General features: G+C 53.5%; 1 protein-coding gene and 1 pseudogene across 4 annotated transcripts in view; both read right to left on the reverse strand.

Annotated features, from left to right (window-relative positions):
- The window catches only part of LOC105944468, a 35,421-nt pseudogene extending 33,893 nt beyond the window's left edge, over positions 1 to 1,528 (reverse strand).
- Positions 1,529 to 3,959: 2,431 nt separating this feature from the next.
- Positions 3,960 to 15,461, reverse strand: part of Ssh1 (slingshot protein phosphatase 1) — a 91,458-nt gene continuing 79,956 nt past the window's right edge. For all 4 annotated transcript variants that reach the window (XM_045132289.1, XM_045132288.1, XM_045132287.1 and 1 more), the window contains 2 exons: positions 11,441 to 12,008; positions 3,960 to 7,948 (listed from right to left, as the gene is read on the reverse strand). In XM_045132289.1, coding sequence (XP_044988224.1) covers positions 6,725 to 7,948; positions 11,441 to 12,008 — 1,792 coding nt within the window. In that variant the 3' untranslated portion in view covers positions 3,960 to 6,724. The remainder of the gene's footprint in view (positions 7,949 to 11,440; positions 12,009 to 15,461) is intronic.

Consider the following 15,461-nt stretch of genomic DNA (forward strand, 5'->3'; position numbering starts at 1 on the left):
ACTGCCCAGCCATCTCTCCAGGCCGCCATCATCCTTTTAAGAAGTTTCTCTCGGGTTATTTGACACGGGGAAGGAACATGACCTAACACCAGTGGAGAGCTACACAAGGCCTCCAGGAACGGTGTGAGTGTGGGCATCAGCAGCTCGTCTTCGGGGCTTCCCGTCTCCGTGGTGAGCAGCCACCAACCCCAATCCTCGAGGCCTACCAGCTACACGGAGACTCAGTAGTTTTCTGGGGGCCGCCCCTGGCTTTGTCTTCTCCTTGAGCTGACAGTCCCATCCTAGCAGGTAACATTTTCTTGGTGAACAAATGGCCAGCTGCCGGTGTGCCTGTTCGCCTCTCCTGATAGTCAGAAGTCAACGGCCTGGCCTGACCAGAGGCAGTACGGCGTCACTGTCACCCAGGTTTCAGAGCACACAGCCTTGAACGCGGTAGTTGCTGGGTAAAGGCTGTGGGTGTGAAGTGGGCTGAGGTGATGGCTCCATGGTTAAAGGTGTTTGTCTAGGGCTGGAGAGATGGCTTAGTGGTTAGGCGCTTGCCTGTGAAGCCTAAGGATCCCGGTTCAAGGCTCGATTCCCCAGGACCCACGTTAGCCAGATGCACAAGGGGGCGCACGCGTCTGGAGTTCGTTTGCAGTGGCTGGAGGCCCTGGCGTGCCCATTCTCTCTCTCTGTCTCTATCTGCCACTTTCTCTGTCACTTTTGAGTAAGTAAAAAAAAAAAAAAAAAAAGGTGCTTGCCTACAAGGTTCAATTCCCCAGCCAGCCACTTAAAGCCAGATGGACATTCATTTGCAGCAGCAAGAGACCCCGACCCCCCCCCCCCAACGCATACAAATAAGTGAATTAGTTAAAAAAATACTGATGCTGAGGATAGCTTGGTCTGCTTGGCAAGAGCTACTGAAGCGAATCTCTTTGTACAAATTCACTCATGGGGCACTTAATAAAGAAAAAGTTTACTTTCATCACAAGAAGCACACAGACTATACAATACACACCAACAAAAGTAAAAAAAAAAAAAGTGCATTATGCATCTTCTACTGCAAATTCACAGTACAAAAGATACTGCCTTTTAAATATGGTATTAAAAAAAAAAAACAAGGAAAACAGTTTAAAACCCCGTCGCTATAACACAACACACGGGATCCCAGTGGCAGCTTCTGAACTTTTCTGCTCCTAACGGGGGGCGGGGGGGGGGTACGCATGCTGTGCTGCAGAGAGCGCCAACAGTAACAGAGAGGGAGAGGAGGGTGGGCCGGTGGTGACGGACCTCTGTTAGAACGGGAGTGCAATGGTGTGAACAGGAGTGCAATGGTGTGAACGGGAGTGCAATGGTGTGAGGGGTTGTGGTCCAGAGGGTGCTGGACCTGCGCCACTCTCACCCCCAGCTGCGACGAACCAAAGCTCACCCTAAAACTGGCAACCATGGTCCACGGTGTTTGGCGATGCCGGCCCGGCCCGCAGGAACTCACGGTCCCGTTTCTACCGGGTTCCGTGGAGAACTCCCGAACACAGCGCGTCAACGGCATAGCAGAATACGCACAAGTAAGAGGGCAGGTCAGACTCAAGTCCTACCAGTGACCACCAGGACAAGACAAAGTACCCAGTCACAAAAGATGAGTCTTAACAGTTCCACATAAATACACAGTATTTGTAAACTATCATTAAGGCACTCAATCGTAAAACAATAATTACAGTGCAGGAAGAGGTGGGGAAGCAGTATCTTTATATGCCATCAAGGCCAGCGCCAGGGGCAGCAGAGGGGGCAGAGTGCGTTACGAGGACTTCTGTTTAAGAAAGTGGCTGATTAGGAGCCGTGGCACCTACTGCCAAAGGAACAAGGAGGTCAGTGCCAAGCGACCCCAGGTAGCACTAATGCAGGTGGTAACTGGCAACGCGGCTCCTAGACCCAGCGCTGTGTGCATGAGACATGATGGGCAGGAGTTTGGTTAAGGTTGTGTGTGTGTGTGTGTGTGTATACATATGGTATATGCACATGTGCATGCAGAGTGGACTCTTGATAAACAGCGGCTGTGCATGGGGTAAGTCAATGACCCTCATTTGGCCTACATCACCGGCAGGAACCTTGGCCAGGGACCAGGACAAGTGACCCTGAAACACGCTGTGGCGATACATTACCAAGAAGTTTCTGATCAACAGGCAATGTGAGTGCCCTGGTGAGGTTCTGTGTGTTTCGGGGGAAGCCCTTGTTAAGTGGCGAGCCGACCCACAGTGATGGGTGAAACAGAATCTGTTTCCAGCTAGTAGGAAGCAAGCTCTTGCCCTTGGGGAGCCTCAATGTGACCGTAACCAAATGACACAGTATTCCTCCTTGCTAGGGGGAAACGGTCCCTTGGGAGGGGATTCGTCAAACTTCCAGGATGGACAAGGACTCAGTTCAGTGCTGCCTTCACCCCTGGCTCCAACGGGGGTTGCGGGGGGGAAAGGAGGCAGGGGAATGGGCTGCTCTTCGGCTGTAGAAAGCAGAGAGGGTTTGGGACACGCAGCTTGTGTGACTGAGCAATCTACATGCATGCCTGAGTTACAGGAAGGAGCTGTGTGACAGGGGTGGGGGGGGGATGTCCTCCCATGAGAACAAGGCCAAAGGATCAAGAAATTCTGTTGTTGCTGGGTGTGGTGGCGCACACCTTTAATCCCAGCACACAGGAGGCAGAGGTAGGAGGATTGCTGTGAGTTCAAGGCCACCCTGAGATTACATAGTGAATTCCAGGTCAGCCTGAGCTAGAGAGAAACCCTACCTCGGGGTGTGTGTGTGTGGGAATTCTGCTCTTAGGAAATTCACCAGGAAACTTGGTAGATCTAGAAGCATCTCACAGAGAAGGAAACAGACTTGGCACTGTCAAATTTCGATAGGAGGGCAGGCCAGCTTTGCCTCTCAGTCATGAAGCCTGACAAGACCACTTGCCTGCACCTCCAGGGTGCCTCAACGCAAGGGGAGACCCACCGCACAGCGCGGTCTTTGGAGGCCACCAGTGCACATGGTGGGGGGCGGGGGTGGAGAACAGCTGATCGCTCAGGACACCAAGCAGAGGAGAATTTCCCTTCAACAAACTGGCCCTCCCACAAATCAGTGACGGGCACAGCACCCTCTTGCCCACCTCTCTTGGGCCACTTAAGTGTGGAATTTCCCCATCAGCTCAGATTTTATACACAAAGCACCAAGGCCAAGCATGGAGCGCTCATGGAGAAAACGGTCTTTTCTGAGGTCAGTACGCATGTCATTGCCAAGGTAACCCCACCTTTGGCAAAATGCTTTCGTCTAGTTAATGTTAACGCTTTCAATTGAATTATCAGCTTGCTCTATGCTCGCAGACGGCTTATTTGACGCTCCATTGAAGTCTTCATCCTGGGATGAAGAGAGATGGCTTACTCGTTAAGGGCGCTTGCTTGCAAAGCTGAAGGACCCAGGTTCGATTCCTCAGGACCCAAGTAAGCCAGATGCACAAGGTGGTGTGTGTGCCTGGAGTTTGTTTACAGCGGCTGGAGGCCCCTGTGCGCCCATTCTCTCTCTCTTTAAAAAAGCTTTTATCCCATCCTCTAGACGGAAGGTCAAGGATGTCCCTCTTTGCTCAGGTGACAGGGCCAGTGCCCGGTCTGTGTGACACTCGCGGGCTGGCGCTGCGGTGGTGCGTCTGACAACACATGGGAGTAAGACGTCCGGAAGCCACAGGCCCACCACGTCTGTTAGCCTCCCACTTCCACGCCTTTACCTGAACAAGAAAAACGATGGCTTTCCAGATCAAAGTTTTCAAAAATCTAAGGCTCTTACACAAATGTGACTTAAAAAAAAAAAAAAAAGTCAAGAGAAGTCTATCATCACCAAACCAAACTTAAGGGATTATTTTGACAAAAAAAAAAAAAAAAAAGATCTACCATGTGAAATTGAATTTGGCAATACATATTAAGCTTGGTGTTTTTTTTAAACATGTTTTTGTTGGCTAAGGGAGAGTGGATAATCGCTTTTCGTTTTTTTTTTTTTTAAGGTAATTACAAATAACAGTCGTTAAGTTCCCTATAAAATGACATGGAGAGCTAAAAATAAAAACAACGTGCCCAGAAAACCAGGTGTGGTGGTGCTCCGGAAGGTAGAGGCAGGAACCTCAGGAGTTCAAGGTTATTCATGGCTATGTAGGGTGATCGAGGTCACTGTGAGCTATGAGACCCTGTTTCCAAAACCAAAACAAGACAAAAAAATCATACCGGGGAGCCAAATTCCTGGAAGGGAGGGTGTCCCCAACAACTGTGCTACCTGAGGTAAGAACCAGCCTTGTTCTGAAGGCTTTGCCTGGGCGCTTTCTCCAGAATGGCCACTTTTGCGGGGGGCGGGATTTCATTCTGACCAACTCAAGATGACAACCTATTCATCTGCTTCTAGAGTGGGGCTGGCCCCTGACGATTTTGTGGTCTCTACACAAGGACTATCCACACTCCAGACAAATGGGGTGAGGCTGGAAAAGACTAAGGTAGGAGGGAAGGGTTTGGCCCCAGGCATCCAGGTGGCCATGTGGTAGTTTCGTAGTGACATGGTCTCTTGCGGTCGGTTACTAACTATTTATTGTTTTGGAGGCAGAGTTTCACTGTGTAGCCCAGGGAGGTCCTGGCTCATGATTATCCTGCCTCAGCCTCTTCAGCGTGGAGATTACAATCATGAGCCTCCACTCCTGAATTTTTTTTTTTTAAACAACCAAACTGGGCATGGCAGACCCTATCTATAATTTCAGCACTTGAGGCTGAGGGAGAAAAGAAGCGCCAGAGTTTGAGGCCAGCCTGGACTGGGGAGTGAGACCTTGTCTCAAACAAACAGAAAAAGCAAAAACCATTCTTGGACCCTAGGGCTTATATACAATAGTTTGCCAGGCCCCAAATTAAGCCCTTCTGCATTTCTACCAAGCTGCTTGTCTCTCCTTGAAATATCTTAGCACCCTGTGTTATGCATGAGCTCACCTAATTTTTTTTTTCCATTTTTCATTTTGACAGAGACTGTGGTGGTTGGATTCAGGCGTCCCCCATAAACTTAGGTGTTCTGAATGTTAGGCTCCGAGCTGATGGAGATTTGGGAATTAACGCCTCCGGGAGGCAGTGTATTGTTAGGGGCCAGCTTATGGGTGTTATAGCCAGTTTCCCTTTGCCAGTATTTGGTACACTCTCCTGTTGCTATTGGCCACTTAACGACATTGGCCAGGGAGTGAGGTCCACCCTCTGCTCATGCCATCATTTTCCTCTGCCATCATAGAACTTTCCCTTGAGCCTGTAAGCCAAAATAAACCCTGTTCTTGGTCGGGTGATTTCTGCCACCAATGTGAACCTGACTGCAACAGAGAACAAGCAAGGAGGAGGCAGAGAAAGAATGGGGGTGCCAGGGCCTTCAGCCGCTGCAAACGAACTCCATACACTTGTGTCCCCTTGGGCGCCTGTGTGACAACATTGTGCGCTTGCGTCACTGTGCGTTTCTGACTCACATGGGACCTGGAGATTGGAACATGAATTCTTAGGCTTCGTGGGCAAGCGCCTTAACCGCTGAGCCATCTCTCCAGCCCAGAGCCGACGTTTGGGCTCCAGCGTCCTTGGCCACAGCATGACAACTGGGGAAAGCGGGAGAAAGAGGAAGAAGTAGTCTCGCCCCAGGAAAAGGCAACTGTAAACACTTGTGAGGCTTTCCAAGGGACTCGCATCTCCCAGCCAAGCGACATACGGAGTGGTTCCCGGGGACCCACAAGTGGCTCTTATTTCTGACACCCCCCCTCCTCTCAGCAGACATGGGTAGACGGGATTTAAAGACGAGCCTGGCTGTCAGGGTTTCTGCACCCCAGAACCGCTGCCCCGCTGCCGATGCTCCAGTGCCTTCGAGTGCGTTCTCTGTGCTGGCGGGGTGGGGTGATGCTCCTAGAGTCCTGCCCCACCCGTGGGGCGACGGCCACTTCATCACCAATAAAGGACTCCACACCCGTTTCCCACCCTGACCTTGCTGCCAACCACACACACACACACACACACACACACACACATACACACACACCTCTGTGTGGCCACAGGACCCCAGGATGGGGGACTTGGACTGCACAGAAGACCCCCCCCACTCCTCACAGCCCTCCTTCTTCCTCTCATGACTTCACCCCAGCAGGGCTTGGAGCAGTCAAGTGAGAAAAAAAAAAAGTCTTGACATTTATGGGGAAGTAACAACACAAATTCTTTTTTAGAAAAAAATTTTCTGACACAGTGTCATTCCCTGGAACGAACCTTGGTCGTTACTGTATCTTAAAATAATAATAATAAGAATAAAGCACAGCGAGAACAGAGGTAGAAATTACGTTGTCATCCAAGAGTTTCCCCGCGAAGACCGGACTGAGCAGGGAGCGTGGTCCGTGGTGACATCACCACCGCAGCTCCTCTGCACGTCGCCAAGTGGCGTATGTCAGATGCACATTTGATTATGATTCGTCTCGAAGACAGGACCTGGGGAATCAAGAGTGTTGTGTCACCCAGCTGACAGCTTCCAGATCTCTCGGGGCCACATACCCTTCTTGTGCTCGAGGCCAGTGTGGTTTCCCCCCTGTCCCTGCAACAGGAGGTGGTGGTGGGGGGGGAGCTCAGGTGATTTCAGTTATTTTACACAAACCAAGATGTACAAGGGTGGATCAGAATCCGCAACGAGACCACGGGAAGGACAGCATGAAAATGTCAGGCCCGCTAGAGCCAGAGGAGAGTCAGCTTGCATTCGTGCACGACGATGGGCTTTTCAAGTGTTCGGGGGCAGATCTCCCCGATGATGATTCGGGGGCGGCGGCCCTGGGGTTCCTTGGGGGAGCCCGGGGGTCGTGCAAAAAGGAAGAGTCACTCCCCTTGGCGTCCTGGGAGTCGGCGACGGTGGATGATGCGTCGGCCTCACTGGACAGGTCTTCGGTGGAGAAGTTGAGACTTCCCAGCTTGGCGAGCGAGTGGGAGCGCTTCAGGGGGGACGAGACGGTGAGGCCCGCCAGGCGGAGGCGCGTCTCGATCTCCTGGGTGCGCTGCTTCACCAGGCCCGGCTTCCCGCGCACGCTGTGGATGCTGTCACTGCTGGAGCTGCGGGTCAGGTTGGAGCTCATGGAGGAGGAGGTGGGGGTGTAGCAGATGGTCTTCAGAAAGTCCTTCGAGAAGTTACTGGTGTGATCCAGGCGGCAGGAGATGGCAGCGGGGCTCCTGGGCGAGGCCTCCTCTGGGGGCAGAGGGGTGGCCCCCGATTTCTCCCGGCTCCCCACCTGGTGGGCGGGCTCCTGGCCCTCCTCGGGGATGCTGGCCTCCAGCCTGCTGGTGGCGCTCTCTCTGCAGGCCGAGGCCGTGTCTGCGGGCTGGCTCTTCAGCCTCTCCAGCTCTTTGGTGTGCTTGCGGACCAGGCCTGCCTTCTGCAGCTGGATGATGGACTCCTGATGCTGCATCAGGTAGCTGTGGGTGGTGGGTCTCTCCGACTCGCTGCTGAACAGTAGCCTCAGGTCCTTGGTGGCCTTCGGATCCCTCTTGGGTGACGAGTCTTCCCTCACCGCGTCCGTGCTGGGGGGGTTCTTATCACAGTGAGAATTCTTCAAGGGGAGCGACTTTGGCAGGGCTTTGGGGGTCTCTCTGGAAGATACTGGAAGGCTAGCTGGGGGCTCTGACCCCAACTCAGGGCTGCTGGCGTCTGGCTTCCTTGAGCCTGCTGGTGCTAGGAACGAGGGGGTGTCGCTTGGGCTGGCGGCTGGCCTTTCTAGAGCTCGGCACCTGCTGCTTGCATGGGCCATGGGGGAAGAGGTGCGGGGCAGGAAGGCTGGCTGCGTGCAGATGGCGGGGGCGCTGGGGTCCCCGCACGGCTCCGTGGAGGCCTCCGCAGCCCCGCTGGCCGTAGGGTACATGCAGTCGGCGCAGGACTTGTAGGAAGGTTTCACTTTATTAAGGATCCCAAACACCGCATCGTGCTGCAAGGGAACAGAGCGTCGTGAGCCAGAGGAACCCGAGCCAAAGCCCGGGCAGCACGAAGGGGCAAGCTGCGACAGGGCATGGGCCGGGCTAGCGGGCACTGCTTCATTTCATTTATCTCAGTGCAGACCTTTTGAACCCGATTGACCCGTGAAGGGAGGCTGGCGAGGACTTGGGAATGCCAAACGTGACTTTCCAGAAGCCAAGACCCGAGGTCAAGGCCAAAGTGTGGGCTACAGGGCTAGGTCTGGGTGTTCTCAGACCGCCCTTTCTCACTCGCCGCTTGCATGGGGTGCCCCTGCCCAGACCACAGGCTCATCGGGGAAAACAGGGCAGCCATGCTCCAGCTTGTAGTGCTGGGGGAACAAAGCAGCCTAGAGTTTCTCTTTCCCTTCTCTTTTTTTGGTTTTTCGGGGTAGGGCCTCACTCTAGCTCAGGCTGAGCTGGAATTCACTCTGTAGTCTCAGGGTGGCCTCGAACTCATGGCGATCCTCCTACCTCTGCCTCTCGAGTGCTGGGATTAAAGGCGTGCGCCACCACACCAGGCTCCAGGCTAGAGTTTCTGACACAACCATGGAAAGGGGCTCTCCGTGGCAAAAGGCATTTGCGATAGGGTGGGGGTAGTCAGCAACCCTTCCTGGCCAGCACATGCCCATAGCAAGGTTGCCACAGGGTCTCCACAAGAGACGGCTGAGGCAGAAACAGTTTGGGACTATCTCCAACGGACACAAACCCAGGTGCCCACCAGGCCCCGATGAGAGCGTGGCCCAGGGAGGGGGTTTACGCTAACGGCCAATAACCTTTTTGCTGTTTCCCAAGAACAACCCCTGCTTTTGGTCACAAGAGGCCTAAACGAATGAAGCATGCACTTCTGCCTCCTTGACCTGCTGTGAGCCAGGGCAACCCTCAGCTCAGGCCAATGGTGAGCTAAGATGGAGGCCAGCGGGACAAGGGCAGATGAGGGACCTAGCTCTGACCCAGCTGTCTGGCCCGAGACTCCGGTTGATCTGTAAGGAAGTCCCTCAGGCTGCAGGATAGGGGGTTTCTCGTCATTTCTCCTACAAATGGACCCTGGGTGACCTCCCCACCCCCCGACCACGAAGGGTTGATGCCATCCTGTGCAGCAGACCCAAGTCTCCCCAAGGTTGGTATGTTTTCGACATTCTTAACACTGGAGGGGTCCAAAGGACACAGGGCTCCTCCCTGGGAGGCTGAGGGGAAACCGTGGTGCAGGTATGGGTGGGTGGGGAGCCATGGAAGGGACTTTAGGAGGGTCCACCCCATCAGAAACCCTGGAGCCCACCAGTTGGCCCTTGGTTCTGCCCAGCGCTAGTACCCTCCTGGTGTGACCTGAATTTCTTGACCTAGAACTTCTCCTGAAGCTCTAACGAAAGCATCCATGTCTTCTAAAACCTGGACTGAAACTGACCGTGGTGGTGGTGGGGGTGGGGTGGAGAGCACCTTGCGGAACTCTTTATGAAAAAAGTTGACAGGAGACATGGAAAATGCTAATAAAAATAAAAAAAAAAAGAAAGAAAGTTGACAGGAGAGACAGAACCCTGGCTCAAAGGATACCTACGACCAAAGGTGAGGATTTCACCAGAGAGCTGGTGGAAAGTGCCAAAGACAGACGGCTGAGCTACATCTGCATGGAAAAGGGGCCATGTTTACAATGGGACAGTCAGTCACTCGAAACCTCTGGGCCAAGTGGAACCAGGCAGGACAGCAGCAGGGTGCAGGCTCCAAAATGGGTAAGAAAGGCCCGTGCACAGGCCTGCCGGCTGCCGGGTAGGCGGGGAGGCAGGGCTCAGTTTCCCCAGGCTTCCCTAGCAAAGCCTCGGAGCCGCAGGCTCTGAGGCAGCCATTTCAGGATCCCTTCTCGGCTTGTGCTTTCGCCCCACCGACCTGTCTTTACCCCTTTGCTGAAAGTCTTCCAGTGTCCCCACAGCAATGCACACAGCTCCGTGAACATGCAACGGAGGCCCAACCGCCCCTCTTGTCATTGTCCACGGCCCCCCACTCCGTGGCACGTTGCCCCGTCTTTCATACATCAAGTCTCACTGCTCGGAAGGCACCACCACTCCTTCATGGCAAGCCTGTCATCGGGCCACGGTTGATGGGTCACCACTCTGCGTCTAGCTCGGTCCTCTGCCACACTGTCCCGTGCTTCGTCTCCGTCTGCCCTGGACAACTGCACGCGTGGGGATGGGTGACGCACGGCGGGACCCCGCACCGCCCTGGCACACCACAGTTAATGAAAGGGACGGAACACACAATGGCTGCTTGTCTCTAGGTCCCGAGATGCTGTCACATGTTGAACCCACTTCTGGGGGGGAGAGAGGGGGGGAGGGCAGGGGTCAAGGCAGACTGAGCCCTTTCTTCTCTGACCCTCCTATCCAAGTTGCTCTCCTGGTTACCATCCAGTGACGCACAGTCATGCCACTGCGACTCACCACAGCACCAACCACTGTCCTGGACAAAGTGGTTGCATGCCATCTGTCTCTGCTCCCCGAGGGAAGTGGTGGGAGGTGGGGAAACACATAGTTCCTCCCTGGTTTGGAGCACATTTCATGACTGGGAGGTCAGCAGATGAAAGCCCCAACTGCTTTGATTGTGCACGATAGCGCCGTGTTACTTAGAAACCTCTCGCTGCCTCAACATTTCTGTCACCGTCCCCAGGGTCCTCACTTGAGCCTCGCTGCAGAACGTCCCCTCCAAGGATGGCAGCCATGAGGGGCGCACAGAGTTCAGCTCTGGCATCCGAGTTGGAAGACGAGACACTTGATGGAGTCAAGGGACCCCTGTCACTCTTCCAAAGGTGGGATGGCACGGTGGTTACAACACAAACTGGCACATATAGGAATAACATGTCACCTCTGTCTGGGATCTGTTTCAAAGCTATACTGGGTGGAAGGGTGGGAGGGGGTGAGCCACACGTGCTCAGAGTGACCGTAGAGGAACAAACGACATGCTTTGCAGTTTACGTGAGAAAAAAGAAAAAGAAAAAAAAGAACTGAAAGCTGGGCGTGGTGGCGCACGCCTTTAATCCCAGCACTTGGGAGGCAGAGGTGGGAGGATCACCATGAGTTCAAGGCCACCCTGAGACTACATAGTGAGTTCCAGGTCAGCCTGGGCTAGAGTGAAACCCTACCTTGAAAAACCAAAAAAAAAAAAAAAAAAAAAAAAAAAGTAAAAGCAAACAAAAAAACCGAGTTGGGAACTCTGACCTAGACAGGAATGAGGTGCACTGGGTGCAGACATGGTATGCCCAGGGATTAAATCATTCCCATTCCCAATGACGCCAGGTCCACTAGTCACGCATCTGCTACATTTTGGGTCAGGCGGCAGTGACCCTCTGAGACCATCAGCGGGCTGGAGGTGAGAATGCGGCCCTGCAGAGGGAACAGAAAGCTAGCCGGGAAGGGGGCTGCTCTGTGGGCTGGGGCAGAAAGTGGCAAGGTCTGTCGTTCCCACGTTGGTCCCATGCCTACCTCAAAGTCGTCTGGGCAGCTTCTCTTGCTGTTGTTGTTATTTAGGTTTTCCTGGTCCGGCAGGCTTCTATCGAGCCGGGTGGAGGCCCGCCCCCACCTCCCTTCTCCGAAGCCCTCCTCCCTCTCCATCTCTTCTACATGGGACAGGGAGCTGCTCCAGGCTTTGGGACACCCAAACTCTGGTTTCTTCTTCTTGTCCTGCTCACACCGCCCAGTGCCTTCCTGGGGACACCGGGCCAGTGCGTGCACTTCTGCTGGCTGAGCGGCTTCCTCCAACAGGGCGTCCCTCTCCAGGTCCTCCAAGTGGACGGAGCCAGCCGCGTCATCGTGAGGAGTGAGGAGGAGGGGGTGTGAAAGTCTTCGGAAACAGCAGGGGAGAGAGGGTCCTCCCGGGGCCTGGCTTCCTGGAAGCCCGGGCTGGGTGGCATCACCCAAGCAAGGTAGTCCGGTATCCAGGGCTACCTCCAGGGTCTCTGGCAAGAAGCTGCTGGGCTCTACGGCGTCATCCGCGGGCTGCTGGAGACAGCTGTCCGTCTGCTGGCGCCAAAGCTTGTTGTGCCGCTGCTTGCTGTGGGAAGAGAGGGCACAGGGAGGTGACCCCAAGAGGGCAGAAACTGCAGGCCTTCGCAAGAAAGGTGACGAGCGGACAGTGGGCAGGCTCTGCAGGCAAAACTTCACTCCCATCTGCTCATGCCCAAGACACACGTGGGTGAGAAACCCCGGGAGACTTTTTTTTTTAATATATTTTGTTCATTTTTTATTTATTTATTTGAGAGTGACAGACACAGAGAGAAAGACAGATAGAGGGAGAGAGAGAGAATGGGCGAGCCAGAGCTTCCAGCCTCTGCAAACGAACTCCAGACACGTGCGCTCCCTTGTGCATCTGGCTAATGTGGGACCTGGGGAGCCGAGCCTCGAACCGGGGTCCTTAGGCTTCACAGGCAAGCGCTTAACCGCTAAGCCATTTCTCCAGCCCCCCCCCCCCCCCGGAGACTTTTTGCCAAGAGGAGACAATGTGGCAGATGCTAAGGAAGTCGACCTCCAATCTGTGTCTCCGAGTTTAGTCTCTTTTTACTGTGACTTTTGGAAACCCTCAACAGGCTGGAGGTGAGAACTGAGTCACGCACTGATGTCCCTCGCTGTTGACTGGGCATGTGACAGTAACAATCTTGTCCTATCTATACTGTAGGACATGAAGGGGACTGAACAGAAGGCATGCCACGCTCTCTACGCACTAAGATAACCATGTAACTGTAACCCTCACACTGCACTTGAGATTCTAGAAGAGTGCTAAGGAGGACTGGAGGAATGGCTCCGCAGTGAAAGGCACTTGCCAGCCTGATGTCCTGAGTTCGATTCCCCAATGCCCACATCAAGAGATGCACAAAGTGGTGCATGTGTCTGGAGTTTGTTTGCAGTGGTTGGAGGCCCCGGCACACTCATTCTGTCTCTCCACCCCTCTCTTAAACAAATACATAAATAAGTATTTCTTTAAAAAGTGCTAAATGGGCTGGAGAGATGGCTTAGTGGTTAAGCATTTGCCTGTGAAGCCTAAGGACCCCAGTTTGAGGCTCGATACCCCAGGACCAAAGTTAGCCAAATGCACAAGGGGGCACACGTGTCTGGAGTTTGTTTGCAGTGGCTGGCGCGCCCATTCTCTCTCTCTCTCTCTCTCTCTCTCTCTCTCTCTCTCGGTTTGTTGCTCTCAAATAAATAAATAAATTTTTTTTTTTTTTAAAAGTGCTAAGTGCCGGGTGTGGTGGTGCATGCCTTTAAAACCAGCACTTGGGAGGCAGAGGTAGGAGGATCGCCATGAGTTCAAGGCCACCCTGAGACTACATAGTGAGTGAGACCCTACCTCAAAAAACTAAAAAGAAAAAAAAGTGCTAAGTATTTGTTGATGAAAAAGAGACTAGTTTTTGTTGTTGTTTGTTTTATTTTTGAGGTAGAGTTTCACTCTAGCCCAGGCTGACCTGGAATTTATAATGTAGTCTCAGGGTGGCCTCAAACTCAGTGATCCTCCTACCTCTGCCTTCCAAGTGCTGGAATTAAAAGGCACGTGCCACCACGCCTAGCTGTTTTGAATGAGAGAAAGAGGCAGGTAGAGAGAATGGGCACACCAGGGCCTCTAGCCACTGCAGATGAACTCCAGACACATGTGCTACCTTGTGCTTCTAGCTTATATGGGTACTGGGGAATGGAAACTGAGTCCTTAGGCTCCGCAGGCAAGCACCTTAACGGCTAAGCCCATCTCTCCAGCCCAAGACTGCAGGCCTCAACTCATTTCTTCTTCTTTGAGACAGTTACATGTAGCCCAGGCTGGCATCTAACTCACTATGTAGCAGAGGATGACCTTGAACTCTTCATCCTCCTGCCTTCACTTCCTGACTGCTGGAAATCCAGGTGCGCATCACCATACTCAGCTGAAAAGGTTTCTTACAGTGATGTTTTCTTTTTGTTAAATACAGGGGGGAGGAGGGCTTTTAAATACAGGGTCCTGCATGTGCTAGACAGGAGTACTACCACAAAGCTACATTCCCAGCCACATGACATTCCATTCCATTCCATTCCATTCCATTCCTTTCCTTTCCTTTCCCTTTCCCTTTCCCTTTCCCTTTCCCTTTCCCTTTCCCTTTCCCTTTCCCTTTCCCTTTCCCTTTCCCTTTCCCTTTCCCTTTCCCTTTCCCTTTCCCTTTCCCTTTCCCTTTCCCTTTCCCTTTCCCTTTCCCTTTCCCTTTCCCTTTCCCTTTCCCTTTCCCTTTCCCTTTCCCTTTCCCTTTCCCTTTCCTTTCCTTTCCTTTCCTTTCCTTTCCTTTTCTTTTCTTGGGTTTTTCGAGGAAGGGTCTCGCTCTAGCCCAGGCTGACCTGGAATTCACTCTGTAGTCTCAGGGTGGCCTCGAACTCGTGGCGATCCTCCTACCTCTGCCTTCCGAGTGCTGGGATTAAAGGCGTGCGCCACCACGCCCGGCGATATTCTTTTTGATAACATGTTTTATAGCTGGGGGGGGGGCACGCGGGGAAGCTGCGCCGTGAAAAGGGACATTACTAAGGTCACCCGCACGGGTCTCAGATGAACACCGAGGGGTGTGAGGGGAAGATGAGCAGCAATCCCAGCACAGGCCCGCTAAGGAGCTGCGGCTCTTCGTCACGCCAGGGAACACTGCCATGACATGTCACCGCCCAGGAGCCGCTTCCAGCCAGGCTCCATCCAGGCTGCGGCTGTGCCTGAGAACCCGCTGTCTGCAGGAAGGACACCCACGGACCGGCAGGTTAAGAAAGAGTGGGATGCTCACTTCATCCCCCCCCCCAGTAGAGCCCGGTCAACCCTGCCTGGGCACGTGTGCTTTCCCAAACTTGGCTAGGAAGCTGGAGGACATGGCCTCTGGCTTCCTTCCAATACTAGTCGGAAATGATCCAGGGAGGCCGCCTGTGCAGGCTGGAAAGGGAACGAGGGGAGAAAGTGGGTTCCCAACTGCGGGCTTCTGCCTCGACAGCCTAGGACTCAGCACTCCCAGAGGGGCCTGTTTCAGCCCCGCTCCCGCCTGGGCATGTGGTTCCCTCCTGCCACCCACCGGCTGTGTGATGTAGGGCCACCCCATGCAACTGGAAGAAGCTATCCTTTATTTTGGGGGATAGGAGGCAGGTCTTAGCTGCATCAATACTCTCTGAGTTCTTCCTATGATCAGCATGAAAGGCACCCAGATCACCCCATGCTCACACACACCTCGGGGCATTCATTCCTGTCCTCCCCCAACTGAAAAATGGCAGTTGTGGGGCTGGAGAGACGGCTTAGCGGTTAAGGCGCTTGCCTGCAAAGCTAAAGGACCTAGGTCCAATTCCCCAGGACCCATATAGGTCAGATGCGCAAGATGACATGTGTGTCTGGAGTTTGTTTGCAGCAGCTGGAGGCCCTGACATGCCCATTCTGTTTGTCTTTCCCTTCTCTTGTAAATAAATAAAAGTTAAAAGAATAAAAACGCCAGACATGGTGGCACACGCCTTTAATCCCAGCACTCAGGAG

This window comes from Jaculus jaculus, chromosome 13 (genome assembly GCF_020740685.1).
Source record: "Jaculus jaculus isolate mJacJac1 chromosome 13, mJacJac1.mat.Y.cur, whole genome shotgun sequence".
Classification (NCBI taxonomy): Eukaryota; Metazoa; Chordata; class Mammalia; order Rodentia; family Dipodidae; genus Jaculus; species Jaculus jaculus.